General features: G+C 46.9%; 2 protein-coding genes across 4 annotated transcripts in view; one reads left to right on the plus strand and one right to left on the minus strand.

Moving 5' to 3' along the window:
• Positions 1-16,265, minus strand: part of CMKLR1 (chemerin chemokine-like receptor 1) — a 224,620-nt gene extending 208,355 nt beyond the window's left edge. The window contains exons 1-3 of the mRNA XM_055237627.2: positions 16,226-16,265; positions 3,500-3,592; positions 1,338-1,598 (exon numbers count right to left, since the gene is read on the minus strand). The gene's annotated coding sequence lies outside the window, so the exon portion shown is untranslated. The remainder of the gene's footprint in view (positions 1-1,337; positions 1,599-3,499; positions 3,593-16,225) is intronic.
• A 138-nt stretch (positions 16,266-16,403) lies between these two features.
• Positions 16,404-22,414, plus strand: FICD (FIC domain protein adenylyltransferase). Of its 3 annotated transcripts, none has more exons than XM_055236342.2 (3): positions 16,404-16,580; positions 18,129-18,487; positions 19,610-22,414. In XM_055236342.2, the coding sequence occupies exons 2-3, from the start codon at positions 18,187-18,189 to the stop codon at positions 20,683-20,685; spliced, it is 1,377 nt and encodes a 458-aa protein (XP_055092317.1). In that variant the 5' UTR covers positions 16,404-16,580; positions 18,129-18,186; the 3' UTR covers positions 20,686-22,414. The 3 variants fall into 3 exon arrangements, with proteins under 3 accessions (XP_055092317.1, XP_055092318.1, XP_055092319.1); XM_055236343.2 differs by having other exon boundaries at positions 16,426-17,050; XM_055236344.2 differs by having other exon boundaries at positions 16,426-16,580; positions 19,613-22,414.

A 22,414-nucleotide genomic window follows, 5' to 3' on the forward strand; every position in this document is an offset into this window, starting at 1 on the left:
CCTCCCACCTCAGCCTCCCGAGTAGCTGGGACTACAGGTGCGCACCACCAAACATGGCTTTTTATTTTTCTTTTTTATTTTTGTAGACACAAGGTTTTGCTGTGTTGCCCAGGCTGGTGTTGAACTCCTAGCCTCAAGCAGTCCTCCCACTTTGACCTCCAAAAGTGCTGGGATCACAGGCATGAGCCACCACGCCTGGCCCCTTACATCATTAATCCTCGTAATAGGAGGATAAAGCAGGTCTTGTTATTGTCTCCATTTAAGAGAAGGAACAACCGAGGCACAGAGCGGTGGTGACTCTTGTATGAGGACACAGGGCAAGGAGGTTGCAGAGCTTCATCATTGCATCCCTTATGGTGGACCATGTCACTCCTCAGGCAACTGCCTTACTGACTCTGATGATCACCAGATCCCTACATTGGGTCTTTGAGGCCCTAAGATCTAACCCTTCCAGGCCATCTTTCTGATCACATCTCCCACCTGCTCCCCGTCCCTCATCATCTCCAGCCCCCTTTGGCTTCCTTGCCATTCCATAAGTACACCATAAGCGCCTGCCTCAGGGCTTTTGCACGTGCTGTTCCCCCTGCCTATAACACTCTTCCCTCCAGACATCCACATAACTCACCACCTCAATCACAAACCACTCCTCACGCTCTTCCCTATTTTATTTTTTCCACAGGGCTTGTCAGCCTCGAATATACCATATCATTTACCTATTTCATTTAGTGTCTCTCTCCTCCACCAGAAAGTAAGCTGTGTGAGGGCAGGAATTGAGTCTGTTTTGTTTACTGCGGTTTCCCGGGGCCCAGGATGGGGTCTCAGTGGAAGCTTGTTAAGTGAGTGTATTCTGTTGCAGTGCTTGGTACTATCGCAAAACGCTCTCTCTAGAGGGAACACCAAGGCACAGCTGTAACATGAAGTTGGTTAAGGTTTGGCAAAGTTTTCCGGGCAGCCAGACGAGAAGCCAAAACTGGAGGGGACGAGGAGGGACGAGCAGGGGCTTTTTCAGGGATTGTCAGGCCAAATTACCAAGACGGGGAGCCTGGGCTGCCAAGTGGGCTATTACTTGTATTTTAGGGGGACACAGCCCCAAGAACAACACTGGGAAAGAGAGTGCCACCTTTTCTTCCAGCCACAGGAAACGACTGAACTATCCTCATGCTGCAGGCCAAAGAGCTGCCTCCCATTTTCCGAACTTCTCACCCGGGAAGTAACCCATGTTTTACTTAATCCTAGACCCAGATGTGCTAGAAATGATCAGAATCCCCAAGTGTCAGAGCTCCCTCGAAAGTCACCCTTGCAGCATCTCAACCCTCTCCCAAAAATGGTTATCTGACCTGGAGCTGAGGCCCCAGAGAGAGCTTGAGGGTCCCGCTCTTCCTCCTCTGGCAGAGCCCACCGCAGGGGTGAGCCGTGGCAGGGCAGGGTGGGGTGGTAAACTCAGAGGTCTTTGCTCTGGGATCTGCAGAACATTGAGGGAGGCATCAGCTGCTGCTCCGTCCCCAAATAAAGCCCAGGTGCTTCTTCAAGCCTCTGTGAACCAGCACTTCTCAAACTTCACATCAGCATTTCTTGAAGAGTTCCCAAGCCACAGATTCCTTGGGGTAGAAGAGAGGTAGAAGGAGAGACACTCATTTGGAACACCTTTTTGTATATCTCTGACTCCTAGAGCTATGGAAATATTTCACATGCCCAGAAAATCAATCAATAAATAATTAAAGTCAACCAAGATGTGGGGGCTTCCCAAAGCGTGGTCTGTGGACCAGCAACTTCATTGGCCTCACTTGGGAGCTCGAACCCCTGGCCTTCATTTAAATTCATTAAATTTAGCCAGGCGTGGTCGTCCACGCCTATAGACCTAGCTACTCAGGAGGCTGAGGCATAAGAATCACTGGAACCTGGGAGGCGGAGATTGCAGTGAGCTGTGATCGCACCACTGGGTGATCCAGCCTGGGCGACAGAGTGAGACTCTGTCTCAAAAAAAATAAAAAGAGCAAGAACTTTTTCTTTTGAAAAATTTAGACTCAAAAATTGAATACCTAGAGTTTTTCTATGTTCTTTACCCAACGTTCCCTAATGTTGATATCTTGCATAACAATAGTACAACTATCTAAACCAAGAAATGAACATTGGTGCAATATGACTAGTCTATGGACATTCAAATTTCATCAGTTTTTCCATTAATGAACACTTAATAAAAAAAACTAAATTTTTTGGACCATTTTCTGGTCCAGGATCCAATCCAGGATTCCACATTGCATATAACTCTCCTACAGGACCATAATACAACCATCAAAATCAAGCAATTAACACTGATCTATTACCATCTTCTCCCCAGACCCCATTTAAGTTTCACCAATTGTCCTAATAAAGTTCTTTCTAGTAAAAGAATACAATTCAGAATCAGCCAAATACTTAATTGTCATATTTCCTCAGTGTCCTCCAATATGTAATAGTTTTGTCTTTTATGATCTTGATAACTTTTGAAAAGTACTGGCCTTTTAGTTTCTAGAATTTCATTAAACTTGAATTTGTCTAATTTTTTCTCATAATTAGCTTGAGTCACTGCACACCCAACATCAGAGACCAGTAAGCCACCAGCTGCCTTGTGTTGAGCTGTATGCGTACCAAAATCAGTTGTTTGCTGCCAAACCTATTTATGCCAGTTTCACTTGTAACTAGTTAAGTAGTATGTAGTAGGATAAAATAGAAGGGAAAGGCCAGGCGCAGTGGCTTATGCCTGTAATCCCGGCACTTTGGGAGACCAAGGTGGGAGGATCGCTTGAGCTCAGGAGTTTGAGACCAGCCTGGGCAACATGGCGAAACCCTGTCTCTACAAAAAATGCAAAAATTAGCCAACATGGTGGTTCATGCCTGTGGTCCCAGGTTATCAGGAGGATGGCTGGAGCCCTGGAGGTCAAGGCTACAGTGAGCTGTGATTGCACCACTACACTCCAGCCTGAGCAACAGAGTAAGACCCCGTCTAAAAAAAAGAAGAGAAAAAGAAAAGTTGTTTCTATGAAAACTAAGTGTTTTGGATAGCCCTGAGAAAAGCAAGCTTCTAAATAGAAATTGATGACGAATTAGTTGTAAGAAAAAGATGGGAAGGGGAGGAAAATTATAAAAATCTGGAAGGGTTCTGTAGGCTGCTTAGCCAGTGTCTTTAAATTCTCATTACATTTAAAATGAATCAAAAAAGGAAATCACCTGATTCACGCAGGGAAGACAATGTGAGACTTCACTCAATTAACTCATTTATTAATCATCCATTAACCCAACATTAATATTAGTATTCACAGTACAGATTAGTATACAGAATACTAGTATGTGTAAGTTAAAAGATAAGATAAAATATTCATAATGTAAGTTTCTCTATTCTAACCAACTTTTTCAACTAAGCCTCGACACCAGTCAATGGTCAAAAGATATTAGGCTGACCTTTCAGCTACACACAAGAACACATTAAAATGGAAAACCGACCAGGCGCAGTGGTTCACACCTGTAATCCAAGCACATTGGGAGGCCAAGGCAGGTGGATTGCTTGAGTTTAGGAGTTCGAGACCAGCCTGGGTAACATGGCAAAACATCATCCCTATAAAAAAAAAATACAAAAATTAGCCAGGCATGGTGATGCATGCCTGTGGTCCCAGCTACTCAGGAAGCTGAGGTGGGAGGATTGCTGGAGCCCAGGGGGTGGAGGCCGCAGTGAGCTGAGATCACACCACTGCACTCCAGCCTGGGCAACAAGAGTGAGACCCTGTCTCAAAAGAAAAAAATAAGTGAGTACTAGGAGTATTATTCAGCCTTTAAAAGGAAGGAAATTCTGCCACATATTACAACATGGATGAACTTTGAGGACCTTATGCTAAGTGAAATAAGCCAGTCACAAGAGGACAAATACTGTATGACTACACTTAAATGAGGTACTTATGCTACCAAAATGCCAGGGGTTTGGTCTAGATTCTGCTGCTTGCTGCAGAAAGCCAATACTGAGACAATGAGTATTGCCAGGGAAGACAGCTTTATTCAGGTGCTGCAGCCCAAGAGATAGGAGATCAATCTCAAATCCATCTCCCTGACCAACTAAACTCAAGGGTTTATATAGCAGGGAGGAAATGTAGCTACATGCAGGAAAACAGGAATTAGGGAGGAATAAGGAAGAGGAGTTGGGCAATAGGAAGCAGGTGGTCAGTTAGGTAATCATGGCATCTTATTGTCCAGATATAGTGGCCTCATGAGTTTCAGCTCCTTGATCCTATCTGCGAGACCTGATGGTTGGTTTCCTGAGAAAGGAACTCAGATAAGACAAATGTAACTTTTTCATGTTTTTAAGACTGGGAGGATCAATTTCTATGCTTATTCAAAGAAACTATAAACATCAGTTCTATGGGACAATTCGGCCAGTTTCACTTAGTGTAGTTAAGATCATAGAGAAAGAAAGTACAATGGTGGTGGTGAGGGGCTGCAGGGACTGGGGATGGGAAGTGGTTGTTTAATGAGTACAGAGTCTCAGTTTCATGAGATGAAAAGAGTTCTAGAGATGGATGGTGGGGATGTTTGCGAAACAATGTGAATGTATTTAATGCCACTGAACTGTACACTTAAAAATGGTTAAGATGCTACATTTTATGTTATGTGCATTTTACCACAATAAAAAATTGGTGGGGGGTAAGAGAGTGCTAGAGTGTTTATATCCCATTTTATAGGGTGTTCCAGCAGAATTTCAAATAACACACGAACTTCACTGCCTTTCCTAATATTTCTATTGCTGTGGGTTCTAGACAACCTGATGAGGTAAAACAGTTTCCCAAAGGTAGGGCTTTTGATTTGGTTTTGTTTGACAACTGAAGTTTTTTTGTTGTTGTTGTTATATGGTCTGTCTCCATTTCCTTCTAATCCTTTGCCTGAGATTACCTGAGTAACTTTAAAAATATGGAAAAGCTACCATTTGCCCTGAAAAGAGACAATGCTACTTGCCAAGCCCATACAGCCAGAGACCAGCATGTCTTATTTTGCCTGCACATGGTAGGATATCAACATATGTTTGCTGAATTAATTAATGAACAAATGAACATTTCATTTCTTGGCTGCAAAAAAGAGAAGAAAAAGCCACAGAAAAAGTTGGGGAAAAAGAAAAGGGAAATCCGAAATTTACCCCAGTACATGTAGCGAAATCATCTATTTATGTTGTATTACTTGGGTTGGAAGTTGCCTGAAGAAGACAGAAATCATTTTAGCAGAAGTTTCTTCATCAGATGCAGCCCCACGACCAGCTCAACAGGTCTCAGGGCAGATGGTGAGGGATTCACAATCAAACCTCCATTCCCAGCCCCAGCACACTGCCCCCTTATTTGGACCCAGTAGTGGTGATCAAGCTCCTTGCTGGTGGGTTCTTGCTTCTTGGGAAGCTGGGAGCTGATGGGAACCCTGGTCAAGAGATCCTACCCTGGAATACAAATTAGTACAGCCACTTATGTATATTTTAAGCCTATTAGAAAAAAAAAATTGGGGTCTTTCCTCTTGGAAGTCTCCTCTCAACAGAGAGAAAGCTGTTTTTCTTTCTTTTTCTTCTACTTATTAAACCTCCGCTCCTAAACTCTGCTTGTGTGTCAGTGTCCTAAGTTTTCCTGGCTCAAAACAACAAACCCCGGGTATATACCCCAGACAAAGTAGCCACTTCATATTGAGGACTGCCTCTGGTATACCAAGGTACAACATTCACTGAAACACAACATCTGGTGGAGGCAAACCAGTGTTACAGACCATCGGAATAGCTAACAGCAATCAAATTCAAAATGGTGCTACAGACAGAACCATGCATGGACACGCCTTTCTTTCGAGGACCCTTAGATTGACCCCAGGGGGAACCCTAGCTGCTCTTCCCCACACAATGCTACTTGTCAGCAGAAAGTAGCCAGAAAAAGTCATCATCCAACACCCCCTAACAGCAGTTAGGGCTACCACTCCAGAGTAGGGAATGATACAGGAGTTAAGAATAAATTACTTAGGCAGATAGCAGTGGTATGGAAGTCCTCAGAAAGGTTTTCCTTTTAATGAAAAGCAGCCCCAAATCATTTTCCTTTCTAACAAAGAGCAGCCTGCAAAATCAAGCGTCAGACATAGATGCCGGCAGTTGAGCCAATCATGATAAAGACAGCGGCTCCATCTCCCCTTGTCTTCGTCAGCCACGTGTACAGTAAAGACTAGACACGATGACCCTAGTCAACTGGAAAGCCTATTCACATAACAAGATTAGGGTTGGGTGGCCAGCCTTTCCTATGCGCTATGTAAACGTCATACGTGATCGAAACAATCTGTGAGCCCTATGTAAATCAGACACCACTTCCTCAAGACTGACTCTAAAATCCAGTGCATTGGTTCCTGGGCAGTCTTTCCTCTCGGAAGTCCCAGAGAGACAGGTGGTTTTCTTTCTTTTTCTCCTGCCTATTAATCCTCCACTCCTAAACTCAAAAAGAAAAAGAAAAAAAATGGTACAGCTACTATGGAGAACAGTATTTCAGTTCCTCAAAAAACTAAAAATAGATATGACAATATGATCTGACAATTTCACTAGTGGTTATATTTAAAAGAAAGGAAATAAATATATCAAAAAGACATCTGAATTCTCATGTTTACTGCAGCACTATTCACAATAGCCAGAATATGAAATCAACCTCAGTGTCCATCAATGGATGAATGAATAGAGAAAATGAGGTATATACACACAATGGAATATTATTCAGCCATAAAAAAGGATGAGATCCTGTCATTTGCAGCAACATGGATGGAACTGGAGGTCATTCTGTTAAGTGAAATAAGCCAGGCACAGAAAGACAAAGATCTCGTGTTCTCACTCATATGTGGGAATTTAAAAAGTGGATCTCATGAAATTAGAGAGTAGGCTCGTGGTTAACAGAGGCTGGGAAGGGGCAGGGGGGCAGGAGAATGAAGAGAAGTTGATTGACGGGTACACATATGCAGTTTGATATAAGAAATGAGACCCAGTGTTTCATAGATCAGTGGGGTGACTATAGGTTACCATAATCTATTGTATATTTCAAAATAGCTAGAAAAGAAGAATTTGAATTTTTCTAGAATAAAGAAAAGACAATATTTAAGGTGACGGGTATCCCAAGTACACTGACTTGATCCTAACAAATTACATGAATGTATTAAATTATTACATGTACCCTGAAACTATGCACATCTATTATGCATCAGTTTTTAAAAACAAAAACTTGATTATCTGCAAAGACTCTGTTTCCCAATAAAGTCTCACTCACAGATCTTGGGGTTAGGACTTCAACATATTTTGAGAAGCACAGTTCAACCCACAACACGTATTTGCACATAATAGAGTGCTTAAGAGCTCCAGATCCCCCTTAATCAGATCAAATCCCAGCTCCACCACTTATAGGCTGATGGCCTGTGACAAGTCACTTCACATCTCTGGGCTTTGGTTTCCTCATCTGTAAAATGGGTCTCATAACTCTACCTACCTTGTGGGGCATCAAAGGATTCAACAAAATCATGTATTTGTTCAACCAATGTCGATAACACTCCTGTAGCCTTCCAGCATCAGGCACTGGGGCTGTAGCTGTGAACAAAAGACAAATCCCTGCCCCTGTGGAGCTTATTAAGGACCAAGGGGCTGCAGAGACACTTTATATTTTAAAAAATAGGCCAAGTGCAGTGGCTCATGCCTGTAATCCCAAAGCTTTGGGAGGCTGAGGCAGGAGGATCGCTTGAGGCCAGGAGTTTGAGTCCAGCCTGGACAACATGGTGAAACCCTGTCTCTAACAAAAATACAAAAAGTTAGCTGGGCGTGGTGGCGCATGCCTGTAGTCCCAGCTACTCGGGATGCTGAGGCAGGAGAATCGCGTGAGCCCAGGAGGCAGAGGTTTCAGGGAAGCCGAGGTTGCAGCACTGCACTCCAGCCTGGGTGAGAGAGTGAGACCCCATCTCAAATAAATAAATAAATAAATAAATAAATAAATAAATAAATAAACAAGTAAAATATCTAGGCTTGCAGAGGGCAAAGAGTGAGATTATTTCTATGTGCATCATTTATGGCTGAAAAATAGAAAAATGACGCAAGTGATAGCCTCAGCAAAACATCTGCATGAAGTAAAAGAGGTGGCCATTTAGTGAATCCCCATAAAAAGAGAGGGGAAAAAAGGTCTGTAACAATGAGATTATCCTAACTCATGGGATGCTCGCAGCATGGTGCCTGGCACCTGGTGATCTTCTGCTGCTTGTGATTATAACTCTCCGGAGAAAGGAAGTCACAGGAAGCATGTCCACTGTATGCCAGTGTGAAGCCCAGCCAGCCATGCTCCCAAAGGGCCACTTTTCCCACCACAGTCCCAAAGCAGCCAGGAAGGCTCAAGAAGGAACAAGGAAGGCCAGGTTGGTGGCCTTGGAGGAGTCTGCTCCCTTTCATCCATCCCCAGGCTGGGGGTTAATTTTGCAGCTGCACCCCCAGCCAACGAATTGTTCTCAAAGTGCATGGAAACGCTGCTGTTGGAAAAACTGTGAAGAACCATAAGAGGGCTTCTGAAAGAAGCCAGACCCCAAAAGCCATCATATTACAGGATTCCATTTACAGGAAACATCCAGAAGAGAAAAATCTATACAGACAGAGAGTAGATTGCCAGGGGCTGAGGGAGGGAACTTGGGGAGAAACAGGAAATTGCTACTAAAGGGTCTTTGCTTCCTTTGAGGGTAATGAAAATGTTCTAAAATTGGGGTGATGGTTGCACAACCCTGTGAATATATTAAAAACCACAGAATTGTACACTTCAAATGGGAGAATTGTGTGGTATGTGAATTATATCTCAATAAAGCTGTCATTCAGAAAAGAAAAAACAGTTGTCTTGGCTCTAAACTTATTTCTCCAATTCCTCTGAGAATGCCAAATCACTGCCATGTCTCTGATTAGGGCTGAATTCATTTCACAATAATTTTTAAAAGAGTATTTTCTCAACACCTGAAATAGGCACTTTGATGTCTGTCCAAAGCCCTCCTGGGAATTCTTATCTATTTAAAAGAGGGAATGAGTATTAAGAGCTTGGCTTTCTTGGCTAGCCAGACACCCATGTTAATTTCCACATCTCCACGTTACTATGGCAACAGAGAGCTTCCACTGAGAGCTTTTTGGGGGGCATCAAAATGGACTGCAATTTGGACTCAGGGAGGTCCACAGCCCCTCTGCCCAGCAGCCCCCAGACCCTGGCTACCTTGAATCAGGTGAAACAGAGAAATCAGAGAAGGGGGAGGATGTAGGCTCCACTGGGTCTTCACTCCATCCTGGCCCAAACTGAGTCACCATCCCCATGCAGGAAGAGAAGTGTTAGTCACATCTTTCAGAGGCTGTGATCTAAAACAGCGTATTGAGCACCTGAGTCAGTCTCCATGTCAACATGACCATATTTTTAGGCAGGAGTAGGCAGCTTCTCGGGCCAATTAGAGTAGTACAGCTAGAAAGCAGTCAGTAAACAGCTGGGAGAAAGGCAGTCAGCCACTGGGAGTCCACTGTTCTCACAGAGGAGTCTCACAAATGCAGAAACTCCCTGCCTTGAGGTACCCAAAGAGTCCACCACACAAGGCCCATGAGGCCTGAAGTTCATCCTGTCAGGCAGAATCAATCATTGGGACAGAGAAGGGAAGAGGCAGTGCATAAGACGGGCAGCCTCGAAGATGGGCCCCACTGATCCTCATCTCCTGGTGAGCCTTATGTAACCCCCTCATACCTTGTAACAAGATTGATCTGTGTTGTGGCCAACAGAGTACAGCAAAGGTTAAAGTGTGCCTTCTGAAGCTAGATCATAAAAGACACCGCACTCTTGGGTCATTCATGCTGGAGGAAGCCAGCTGCCATGTTGAGAGGACACTCAAGCAGTCCTATGGGGCAGCCCACATGAGAGGAACTGAAGCCCCCAGCCACCAGCCATGTGAGCCACCTTGGAAATGGAGCCTTCAGCACCAGTCAAGCCTTCAGATGATTGCAGCCCCAAACACTGTCTTGACTTCAATCTCAAGAAAGTCTGCCAGCTAGAACCATCCAGCTAAACTGCTCCCAGATTATTGACCCACACAATATAATGTAAAGCAAAAAATGTATGCTGTTGTTTTAAGCTACTAAGCATTGGGGTTATTTGTTACACAGCAATGGATAACAGACATAGGGTGGATGTCAGAAATTGTCTCGAGAAGATGACTTTATGAAGATTTTTCCTCCTTGCTCCTTCCCCTACCCTCAAAGCATTTTTACAGTAGAAGGTGACATGTTAACGGGTAGGGAATCTAAAGACTTGGATTTGTATTCTGGCTCTGTCCTTAGTTTTTCCACCTCCAAAGCTGAGGAGCTAAAATGTAACCTGAGATCTCTGAAAGCCTAGGGTCTCATAATCATCAAAACCATAAATTTTGAGTCAGGAAGACTGGTTGTGAACCCTGGCTCTGCCACTTGCTTGCTGTGTGATCTCAGACTAATTAATTTATCTAAGCCTCATTTTCAACTTCTATAAAGTGGGTTTAATAATATCTACTTCATGGCATTGTTACAAAAATGCAATCAAATACCATACAAATTACTTAGCACACAGTAAGTGCTCAATTGTTACCACTACCAAAAACGAGACAGCATGGTGGGTACGATTATTTCCACTTGTAGCTAAGATACAGGAGGATCAGAGGAGCAGTTAGAGGATTTCGTTGGTCTGGAGCAAAGCCCCATGTGGTTGTTTTTCCAAAGCTCCCCCAAATGATTCTTTGAGAAACTTTGTCCTAGAGAAACTTCCACACGTGCCAAAAAATCATACAAGTATTTCACCGCAGTCTGTGATAGGGAAAGATTGGAAACAACACAAATGCCCATCAACAGGTAAATGGGAAATAAATTGTAAATGGAATGCTATACAGCACTGTAAAATTAATGAACCAGAACTATGCATATCAGCATGAGCATAAATCTCTAAGACATAATTCTGAACCCCAAAATGCAGAAGGATCCACACAGTATATATCATGCATAAAAATCTGCATAACATCATTATATATTATTTATGGATACATGCATATGGATAAAAGCAAAAAGCCATGCATGGGGGCAGCAGCACCAAATTCAACATGGTAGTGACCTCTGGGAGGGAGGGAAGGGCATGTGAAGGGGAGGAAGCCCATGGGGCTTCAGTGTATTGGTGACATGGTATTTTTTAAACTGGATGGCAGGTACACGAGTGCCCATTGCACTGTTGATGTCTTTTGGATATCAGAAGTATTTCATCATTTAAAAATAGATGTGGCCAGTTGTGGCAGCTCATGCTTATAATCCCAGCACTTTGGGAGGCTGAGGTGGGAGGATTTCTTGAGCCCAGGGGTTAAAGACCAGACTGGGCAACATAGTGAAACCCCATCTCTACAAAAAAATATAATTGTTTAAATTAGCCAGTCATGGTGGCATGCACCTGTAGTCCCAGCTACTTGGGAGGCTGAGGCAGGAGGATCACTTAAGCCCAGGAGGTTGAGGCTGTAGTGAGCTGAGATCGTGCCACTGCACTCTAGCCTGGGTGACAGAGTGAGACCCTGTCTCTATAAAAAAAAAATTTTTTTTAATTAGCCAGTCGTGGTGGCACACACCTATAGTCCCAGCTACTTGGGAGGCTGAGGCAGGAGGATCATTTAAGTCCAGGAGGTTGAGGCTGCAGCGAGCCGAGATCATGCCACTGTACCCCAACCTGGGTGACAGAGTGAGACCCTGTCTCAAAAATAAATAAATGTGCATAGAGAGATATGGAGAATTGTGAATGTGTATTTTTTCTTTTTTTTTGTGGATTCTGTATCTGTAATGATCTCATGTTGTTTTTAAGAAATAAAATAGTTGTTTAACAGGTGAAAAGCAGTTATGTTTAATTTTTTCCAAGTAAGAAGTACCACTTCCCCAAATGATTTGCTCTGAAAACAACACTCATCTGCATGTCTGAGTTTTGAAATATTGGTGTTTTGAGACCATATGACATAAGAAACGTCCTGAGGCCAGAACACAAGCCTTTAGCCCAGGGACACTCACATGGGGTCCCCCAAGCCCTGTTTCTTGGGGATGCCTCAGAAACTGGGTCTGACCCCACCAGGTATGTCTTTTTTTTTTTTTTTTTTGAGACGGAATCTCGCTCTGTCGCCCAGGCTGGAGTGCAGTAGTGCGATCTCAGCTCACCGCAAGCTCTACCTCCCGGGTTCACGCCATTCTCCTGCCTCAGCCTCCCAAGTAGCTGGGACTACAGGCGCCCGTCACCACGCCCGGCTAATTTTTTGTATTTTTAGTAGAGACGGGGTTTCACTGTGTTAACCAGGATGGTCTCGATCTCCTGACCTCGTGATCCGCCCGCCTCGGTCTCCCAAAGTGCTGGGATTGCAGGTGTGAGCCACCGCGCCCGGGCCCCACCAGGTATGTCTTAAAAGGAAGATTAATCAGTAGCAGGGAGAAGGGCTGTTGGGCTCTCTTTTTCAGCCACAGCATTAAGTTAGAAAGAGAAAAAAAAAGGGGGGTGGGGAAAGATGAGAGAAATGAAGAAGCAAGAACAGGTGTGGTGTATTTTCTTTTTAACGAAGTTGAGTCATTCTGCAGCCAACTCAATGCGATGTAGCCTCAAGCCGGGGAGTTTTGTTTTTCCTAAGCAATAGAATCTGACTCTGCCAGCAAGAAGCGCTTGACTGCTGTTCCTTAAACATGCAGAAGGGTTTTTTGTCTTGTTTTGTTTTGCTTTGCATAATGGACACATTTCCCATGCAGCCACTTTCTGGGTTCTTTGTCATGTGTCAAGGTAAGCGTTTAGAAAACTCCTCCGTGGGCCACGGGGAGGCAATTTTCACCTAATACAGAATGCTTAAGATGGAGAAAGCCAACTTTTCAATATCGCTTCAAGGACCATATTTTGTGTATTCAACACGGCTGAATGCAGACAAAGTCAAGAGTTAAAATTGAGTGTAAACTCCTGACAAGGAGATTGAAGGAGGGAAGTGATGTCAGGTGAATTACTGCCCCCTGGTGGCCACACACAGTAATGGGCTCATTTTGCTGTAATAGTCCTTTGAGTCTTTTCTTCTGTGTTCCCCTGCCATCTTCCACTACCCGCTACAAAGGGGTTACACTGGCGGCCCTGGAAAGCCAGCCCGGCAGCCATGCCAATTGCCTTAAAATCTGGAGATACCGCTTTAAAAATCTAGGCCTCACATTTATTTTGAAAAATTGAAAACTCTGTCCGCTTTTAGACTGCATCCCAGCTAATAAATATGGGTTCGAGCTGAGAAGCTGCTGCCCACTTTAGACAAGGCATGTGCTCTCAAATCCGCCACACTCCCCACCTCTCCCTATTGTCTCATGGCCAGGAAGTTTTACTCATTAGCAGTTCCTGCATAGCTTCTGGATTTACTACTTGTAGCCTAAGCTAATTAAAGAGCTAACAAACAGAGAGAGGAGGGTGCCGTTAGAAGCAGATGATTACATTGCTTTATACCTGGGTGTGGACAGGGGTCCACAAGTCCCATAATACCCAGCTCAGTGAGGATAAGTGACTTGTTCAAGGTCACCCAGCTAGCAAGCGGTCGGCCTTGCATTTCAACGCACATCTGTCTGACCTCAGAGCTTCACTGTTTTCTAACATACTGTCACCCATAAGCTGGCTGCCTACCAGGTCCTCCTCTGGGGAACGTTTTTACAATGACATTACTACTTGGGCCATCAGGAAGTGCAATTCAGAGGACTCCAAGAGAAAAATGTTCATGACCTTGGTTGAAAAGATTAAAAACGAGAAGCCACCAAAATAATCACCACCCTGATTTTGTTCCTTAAAACTATGGATCTTCTGGCCAGGCGCGGTGGCTCAAGCCTGTAATGCCAGCACTTTGGGAGGCCAAGGCAGGCGGATCACTTGAGGTCAGGAGGTGAAGACCAGCCTGGCCAACAGAACGAAACCGTGTCTATTAAAATACAAAAAAAATTAGCCGGGTGTGGTGGCACACGCCTGTAATCCCAGCTACTCAGGAGGCTGACACAGGAGAATGGCTTGAACCCAGAAGGTAGAGATTTCAGTGAGCCAAGATCACATCGCTGCACTCCAGCCTGGGTGACAGAGCAAGACTCTGTCTCAAAAAAAAAAAAAAACAACAACAATTAGCCTGTGTGTGCCTGTAGTCCCAGCTACTAGGGAGGCTGAGATGGGAGGATCACTTAAACCCAGGACATGGAGGTTGCAGTGAGCCAAGATCATGCCACTGCACTCCTGCCTGGGCAACAGAGTGAGATCCTATTGCAAAAAAGATAGATAGGTGTCACATATAGATAGATAGATGATAGATAGGGCAACAGAGTGAGATCCTATTTCAAAAAAGATAGATAGGTGTCAGATAGATAGATGATAGATAGATAGATAGATAGATAGATAGATAGATAGATAGATAATACATAGGGCAACAGAGTGAGATCCTATTTCGAAAAAGATAGATAGGTGTCAGATAGATAGATAGATGATAGATAGACAGATAGATAGATAGATAGATAGATAGATAGATAGTTTGCTCTGTGCCAAATGTATAGAGTCTCATTTCACCCTCACATAAAACCCTGTGAAGTGGTAATATCATCACATTGTGCACAGTTTACAGAAAAGCCAAGACAGATGATCAACAAGATCAAGTCACTTGCTGAATGTGATTCAGTTTGCAAGTGGCAGAGCTGGGATTTGAACCCAGGGCTGTGTGACTCCCAACAGTGACACCCCACAACCACCACCTAGCCCTGCCTCCAAGAGCAATACACGTCACAGAGGAGGTCAGATCTTGAAGCATCAAGCCTTCAAATCCTGCAAATCCTGAACTGGATGCCAAAAGCAAGGTAGGCTGTTTGTCCCCATTTTACAAGTGGGGAAAGTGAGGCTAGGAGTAACGTGCCCAAGGTGACACAGAGAGTAAATGGCAAAGTCTGAGTTTGAGCTCAGGTCTCTCTGACTCCCCAGAATCTGAACTGCTAACTTCTAAATGCTTAGCGTTTCTGGGGCACCTCCCTAGATGTTTAATTTCAGTATTTGTGGATTAAGATGGAGGTTTCAATTCTCTGCTTCAAGGAAAAAATTTCTCTCTGGGAAGCCAAAAGAACTAGCCAGGTCCTTCTGGAGAGGATACAAATTAAAAAGTCAGGGAGAACCAAGCGGGGTGGCTCGCGCCTGTAATCTTAGCGCTTTGGGAAGCCAAGATGGAAGGAGAGCTTGAGGTCAAGAGTTCGAGACCAGCCCAGGAGACATAGCGAGACCCTGTCTCTAAAGAAAATAAAAAATCAGAAATAGGTCAGGCGCGATGGCTCATGCCTGTAATCCCAGCACTTTGGGAGGCCGAGGCAGGCAAATCTTCTGAGGTCAGGAGTTCGACACCAGCCTGGCCAACATGGTGAAACCCCATCTCTACTAAAAATACAAAAATTAGCCGGGTGTGGTGATGCGCACCTGTAATCCCAGCTACTCAGGAGGCTGAGGCAGGAAAATCGCTGCAACCTGGGAGGTGGAGGTTGCAGTGGGCCGAGATCGTGCCACTTCCCCCCAGCCTGGGCAACAGAGTGTGATGTCGTCGAAAGAAAAGAAAGAAAGAGAAAGGAAGGAAGAAAGAAAGAGAGAGAGAGAAAGAAAAGGAAGAAAGAAAGAGAGAGAGAGAGAAAGAAAGAAAAGAAGGAAGGAAGGAAGGAAGGAAGGAAGGAAGGAAGGAAGGAAGGAAGGAAGAAAGGAGGGAGGGAGGGAGGGGAGAAAAGAAAAGAAAAAGGAAATTCGCCGGGCATGGTGGCATGCACCTGTAGTCCCAGCTACTCAGGAGGCTGAGGTGGGATGATTGCTTGAGCCCAGGAGGTGGAGGCTGCAGTGAGCTGCAATTGCTCCACTGCACTCCAGCCTGGGCGACACAACGAGACCCTGTATTTTAAAAGAAAAAAAAAGTTGTTTAAGTCAGGGAGGAAAAGATACAGAGAGGAAAAGAGTAAAGAAGAAGAAGGAGGCAAACTCAGCAGCACGGGGTGGAGGCTAAGAACAGGGGCTGCGCAGTCAAGGAGGCTAACCGGGTGAAGAGGTGAAAAGGTGTCATTTCACAATTGGGAAAAATGAGGCACACCACAGCGGCTCCGGGACGAGGAGACCCGAGGAAGGGACCGCCGTGGAACTTCCAGTTTCCAGGCCTGCACCTAGCGTACCCCAAATCCGCACGCCCGTCGGGTTTCCGGCACCTGCTCCTCCTGCCTGTGACCTAGGCCCCGCCCCTCACGCTGCTTATTGGCTGCTACATGAACGAGACAAACGCAAGCGACAACCAATGGGAGTGGCCCACGGCGCGTCTTTCCCGGGGAAGCCGACGCGGACGCGGGAACCCGGAAATGCGAGGGAAGGACAAGAGGGGAAAGCCAATCCGCCGCGACAAGGGCTGCGGGCGGTTCAATGGCGAGTCGCCGGGGGCGGGGCCAGAGGCCGGCGGAGAAGGAGGACCCGGGAGTCGGCGGCCCCGTGCTGGGAGTGCGGGGAAGGCGGTTGGGGTTCTGAAAGCTGCGCGCGGTGAGAAGAGGGCAAGCCCTAGGGGCTCGAGAGGACGGAACCGGGAAGGGTGCGGCGGGGCCGCGAGCCCTGGGCGGGGTTCGGGAAGGGAGGCTCTGCAGTCCTGGAGGGGACTCAGACCGGTCCCCTCCCCTCTCCGGGCCTCAGTTCCCCCTTTCTAGGGAAGTGTGGGGGAGAGATTCGCGCCTCCCGGAACGCACTCCTTCCCCGCACACACCCCTGGCACCGGCGAACCTCCCCATTGCCTGTACCGCCCCGCCCAGGAGCCTGTCCCCTCGGGAAGTCCGCCCAGACCCCTGGACCCGCGCAGCACTCCAGGCGCACCCCTATTAAAGCGCACCCCAAGCCATTTCACATGTTCTGTGGCAATGGGCCAGGCTCCCCATAAGACTCCGAACCCCGTGATCCATCAGTCATTCCCAAGTCAGGACCAGCCCAGAGCATGTGCACAGACCCTGCTTAGTAATAAGGTAGAAATCGAGACCTGGGGACCGGGCTCAGAGGCCCTGGGGTTTCCTTCCGGATGCCTCTGTTTACCTCCTGTGGGCCTTCTGGAATTTAACTTAAGCTCTCTGTGTCTTGGTTTCCCTTGTCTGTAAAATGGAGCTAGGGGTAGCTCTTCCTTCATAGGGTGGCATGAGGGTGAAATGAGGCAATGCGTGGCCAGTACACTGCTCAGCACCTAGCACACCATAGTTGCTTAGTAAGTGCTTATTGTTAGCATAGTGTTTGCATACCTGGCCCCACCTCCACTCCCACTGCCAGCCCCAAGCAGATGCAAGCCGTGTTGTCACTGAGGCCAAGCACTGTGGCCCACAGCCTGAGTTCCTTTCGAGATGCTCGAACTGCTCATCCTCTTGGCGGAGTCCCTTCTGGACAGGCCAGACACGGAAGGCCAGAGAGGGGAAGGGCACTGTGGCTGAATATCAGGGCGAGGGCAATAAATGAGGCCACCCAACAATTGTGCTTATCAAAGATTGGGCGTCAGAACTGCTGTGGCTGATCTGCATGGGTGTTTGTCAGTCATTTGTGTCCCAAATGTTTAACATATGTCCACAAATCCGGTGTTTGTGGTCAGAAGCCACAGGGATATATGGAAAGGGGGACACTTTAGAGCCGTGGGGTTCCTGAGTTCAAGTCCTAAGGCTGTCACTTGCTCCCGGCGAGACTTTGGGCAAGGGACTTCACCTCTCTGAACCTCAGTTCCCTCACCTGGAGAGTGGGGTGAAAACATCAGCTCAAGTCGTTGAAGATTGCAGGAGGTGACCCATGTGAGGCATTTGGTGCTTAGCACACGGCCTGGATTATGGCAAGTGCTCATTAATTGTTGGACCACAGCAGTGTTATTTTCACATTCACACTGCCCAGGTGGTGGCACCAGTCCTTCCAGGCTGGTCCCTCCTCTAGTGAGATCCAGTCCTTGGCTTGCCCCCACCCCATCTCTCTAGTGAGCTAAAGGAGCAGAAGTCTCCAAACCCATCTTCCCGACTGAAGTCACACCATGTCCTAAACGTGTCTGTTTCTCTTGCGACTCTTGGCTCCTTGCAGATCCTGCTCTCTCTCAGCTGCCTGTGGACATGCGCAAAGGGCCCGCTCCTGAGTCCAGATGATGCTCATGCCAATGGCTTCAGTGATGGCGGTAACTGAACCGAAATGGGTCTCGGTCTGGGGCCGCTTCTTGTGGGTGACGCTGCTGAGCATGGTGCTGGGGTCCCTGCTGGCCCTGTTGCTGCCCCTGGGGGCTGTGGAGGAGCAGTGCTTGGCTGTGCTCAAAGGCCTCTACCTGCTCAGGAGCAAACCGGACAGGGCGCAGCATGCCGCCACCAAGTGCACCAGCCCGTCCACGGAGCTCAGCATCACCTCCAGGGGCGTGACACTGCTGGTGGCCAAGACCAAGGCCTCTCCAGGTAAGACAGACTGGCCATCTTCCTCAATGCTTGTTAACTGGACAGACCGACATAGAATGTGTGTCGTGTCCTGTATGCGGGGCATCGGGGTATTGTGAACAAGTCAGCCCTGAGCTCCTAGTATAGACAAGGTGACGTGACTGAGACAGTGTCACAAGTGTAGTGATGGGGAAGCATAAAGGGCTGTAGGAGCATACCAGGAAGGCTCCCTGGAGGAAGTGACACCTGAGCTGGGACCCAGTTGTTAAGTAGGAGTCATCCAAGGTGAAGGGCATCCAAGGAAAAGGACTCCAGGCAGAGACCAGAGGTTAGTTGTCATAACTGACATAACTGTCGTAAGAGAGCCTGGTGGCATTCAAGGAACTAAAGGAAGTTGAATGTGTGGGGCTGATCCTCAGGTGGCCGAGAGGGGCCAGGACAGGAGGGCTAGGGCTAGAGCAGGCTCCCCACCTCCACCAGTTCTCTGTGGTTGGGACTGAATGTGCATTGTTAGATGGTGGTGGCATCCCTGGCCTCTCCCCATGAGATGCCTGTAGCACTCCCTATACCTCCTCAGTTATGACAACTAACCAGGTCTCCAGACGTCACCAAATGTCCCCTGGGGCGCACAATCAAACCACTGGGTTAAAAGAGTTAAAGAACAGTCCCGGGATGGTGAAGCCCCCAGGGTCTAGGAAGAGTGGGGAGTTGTTAACACCTTTGGGCCTGCAGGGGCAGGAACCTGTGTCACCAGCACAGGACGAGCTGGAGATGTAGGAGAGGGCCTACACTGGGAGCTGTGGCCAACAGGAAAGGCCCAGCAGAGAGGGCCCAGGCAGAGCAAATGCCTAGAACTTTCTATGTCCAGAAGGCAGGAGGCTAGGAAGCCAAGGAGGTGCCTCCCAGAATACAGAGTGGCTCTGGGGACACACAGATAGTGACTGGCATACCACCACACGGCTGGGGGAACAGAATGGTATCAGGCACGTTGACTACACACGACGTGGCTGGAACAAGCTCCCCAAGGCCAGGGACCCAGGCTGGTCATCATGGTTTCCCACAGAGACCAGCACAGGTGACAGCCTCCCTGAATGTCCTCTGCCCCCTAGCCCCCCTCACAGCGCTTCTTTGGCTCTCTTCCAGCAGGTAAGTTGGAAGCCAGAGCCGCCCTGAACCAGGCCCTGGAGATGAAGCGCCAGGGCAAGCGGGAAAAAGCCCAAAAGCTCTTCATGCACGCCCTCAAGATGGACCCGGACTTCGTGGACGCACTCACCGAGTTTGGCATCTTCTCGGAAGAAGACAAGGACATCATCCAGGCGGACTACTTGTACACCAGAGCATTGACCATCTCACCCTACCATGAGAAAGCACTGGTCAACCGCGATCGGACACTGCCGCTCGTGGAGGAGATCGACCAGAGGTATTTCAGCATCATCGACAGCAAAGTGAAGAAGGTCATGTCCATCCCCAAGGGGAACTCGGCTCTGCGCAGGGTCATGGAGGAGACCTACTACCATCACATCTACCACACAGTGGCCATTGAGGGCAACACCCTCACCCTCTCGGAAATCAGGCACATCCTGGAGACCCGCTATGCCGTGCCCGGGAAGAGCCTGGAGGAGCAGAACGAGGTCATCGGCATGCACGCGGCCATGAAGTACATCAACACGACTCTGGTTTCGCGCATCGGCTCCGTCACCATCAGCGATGTGCTAGAGATCCACAGGCGGGTGCTGGGCTACGTGGATCCCGTGGAAGCCGGCAGGTTTCGGACAACACAGGTCCTGGTCGGACACCACATCCCTCCCCATCCGCAGGATGTGGAAAAGCAGATGCAGGAGTTTGTACAGTGGCTCAACTCCGAGGATGCCATGAACCTGCACCCGGTGGAGTTTGCAGCCTTAGCCCATTATAAACTCGTTTACATCCACCCTTTCATTGATGGCAACGGGAGGACCTCCCGTCTGCTCATGAACCTCATCCTCATGCAGGCGGGCTACCCGCCCATCACCATCCGCAAGGAGCAGCGGTCCGAGTACTACCACGTGTTGGAAGCTGCCAACGAGGGCGACGTGAGGCCTTTCATTCGCTTCATCGCCAAGTGTACTGAGACCACCCTGGACACCCTGCTTTTTGCCACAACTGAGTACTCGGTGGCACTGCCAGAAGCCCAACCCAACCACTCTGGGTTCAAGGAGACGCTTCCTGTGAAGCCCTAACCCTAGAAATCCTCCCTCAGTGACAAAGGCTGTCCTGAGGTAGGAAAAAAAAAGAAACAGCATTTCTAGAAACCTAGTCACTTCCTAAAGCAAAAGGAGAAACATTCTTTACCTCCAAATGTTTTAGTTTAAAAAAAAAAAAAAAAAAAACTAAGTTATGAAGCCTTGTCTCTAAAATAACTTATAATTCAACCAAGCTATTTATTTTCTTCTTTGGAGCAAGCTAGTCAGTGTTGTGTGGTGTCTGCTGTGTCTTGCTGGTGGCCGCGCTTTAGGGGCAACAGTGCCACCGTGTGACCAGAACACTTAGTGCAGAATTTGCACTAAGGTGGAGGAGTGGCCAGGAGGTGTGGGATAGGGCCCAGAGCCACTGACAGAACTCCAAGTGCTTCTCTGAAACAGGCTGAGAGGTTCTGTGACTGCAACTGGGAAGTCAGACCCAAGTCGCAGCTGAGAGAAATGGTTGAAAGCTCACTTTCTCAAGGTTTAGATTAGTGGTGACTAACTTCCAAGCAAACTTCATAGAAGAGAAAATGAATGCCAACATTCCTTACCTCCAGGAAGACTTTTTGAGCCATAGTTTGCAAACTTTAGTGCCAGCAGCTGTTTTTTTTTTTCCCATATTGAGACTATTTTTCTAATTAAGAATCGGGGGTAGCCATAAAAAGCTGTATGTTGGAGGGGGAAACATGGCAAGTGGGCAGTTTGGTTTTGTGTATCGGCGTTTCTCTCACACTTCATTTGTAGCAACTCAGGCCAGATGTTTTCGTCTAAAATTCTCTAGGCTTGTCATTCCACCTGTATCGTGCTGCAAACCAGGTGTTATGCTAGTAGGCATCTGCCCTCACCCCTCTGCCTGAGTTTTCTGTAGGCAGATGTTAACCTGAGAAAACAAGTGCCACGTGGACACCAAGTAAGCATTTTTGATAATGAATTAGAGCACCAGTTTCTACTGAACGGAGCAAAAACCTTCAGCCATGGCCAGGCTGCATCCCTTTGGTCCTGGAGTTTCATCTACTTACTGCCTGGACCCCCTTTCCACAGCCTTTGCACTGTCCCATGTCCCATCCCCCTGGGTAGGCAGAAGAGATTGCCTCGGAGTGGCCTTATTTTTCTCGCAACTTGTGAAATGATGCAGTGCTCTATGTAATATGGCTGAGTTTCCAAGCTGTCATCCAATGGAAGTAGAATCTTCTCTTTCAATCATATGGCACAGGTGCCAATATGACTGCTGCTATTTAGAGTCAGAGTGGTGGAAGTCACTGGGTCCCTTTCCCAGTGACAGAGCCCATGATGTCTAACACTGTACTGCACTTTGTCAGTGTGTGAGTGATGGTGAATACACAGTGCTGTCTCTTTGATTTGGTAATTCCATTCCTGACAGTAATGAGGCCACTGCTCTAAAGTAGTTTATACAGTTCTTCAGTTGTATAAATAGCACAGAGTAGTTTTTGAAAGGTTAAGAAAAATAAGTGAAAAGATATATACGATATATGAAATGGCTCCAAATGATAATTATTCAAACCTTTATAAAATATGTTTTCATACTCTTACGCTGCCAGAGGTACTTCTTAAAACTCTTCTCGTCTTGGTTTTATAAGCACACCAAGGAGGTCTGACAGATGTGCTTGCTTCTACTATAGAGCAAGAGAATTTGCACTTTAGCTATATGTGAAGGATATTATTTTAACAAGTTCCTGATTCTAATAAAGTTATTTTATTACATGAA

The sequence above is a fragment of the Symphalangus syndactylus genome, chromosome 13, assembly GCF_028878055.3.
Source record: "Symphalangus syndactylus isolate Jambi chromosome 13, NHGRI_mSymSyn1-v2.1_pri, whole genome shotgun sequence".
In the NCBI taxonomy this organism is placed as follows: domain Eukaryota; kingdom Metazoa; phylum Chordata; class Mammalia; order Primates; family Hylobatidae; genus Symphalangus; species Symphalangus syndactylus.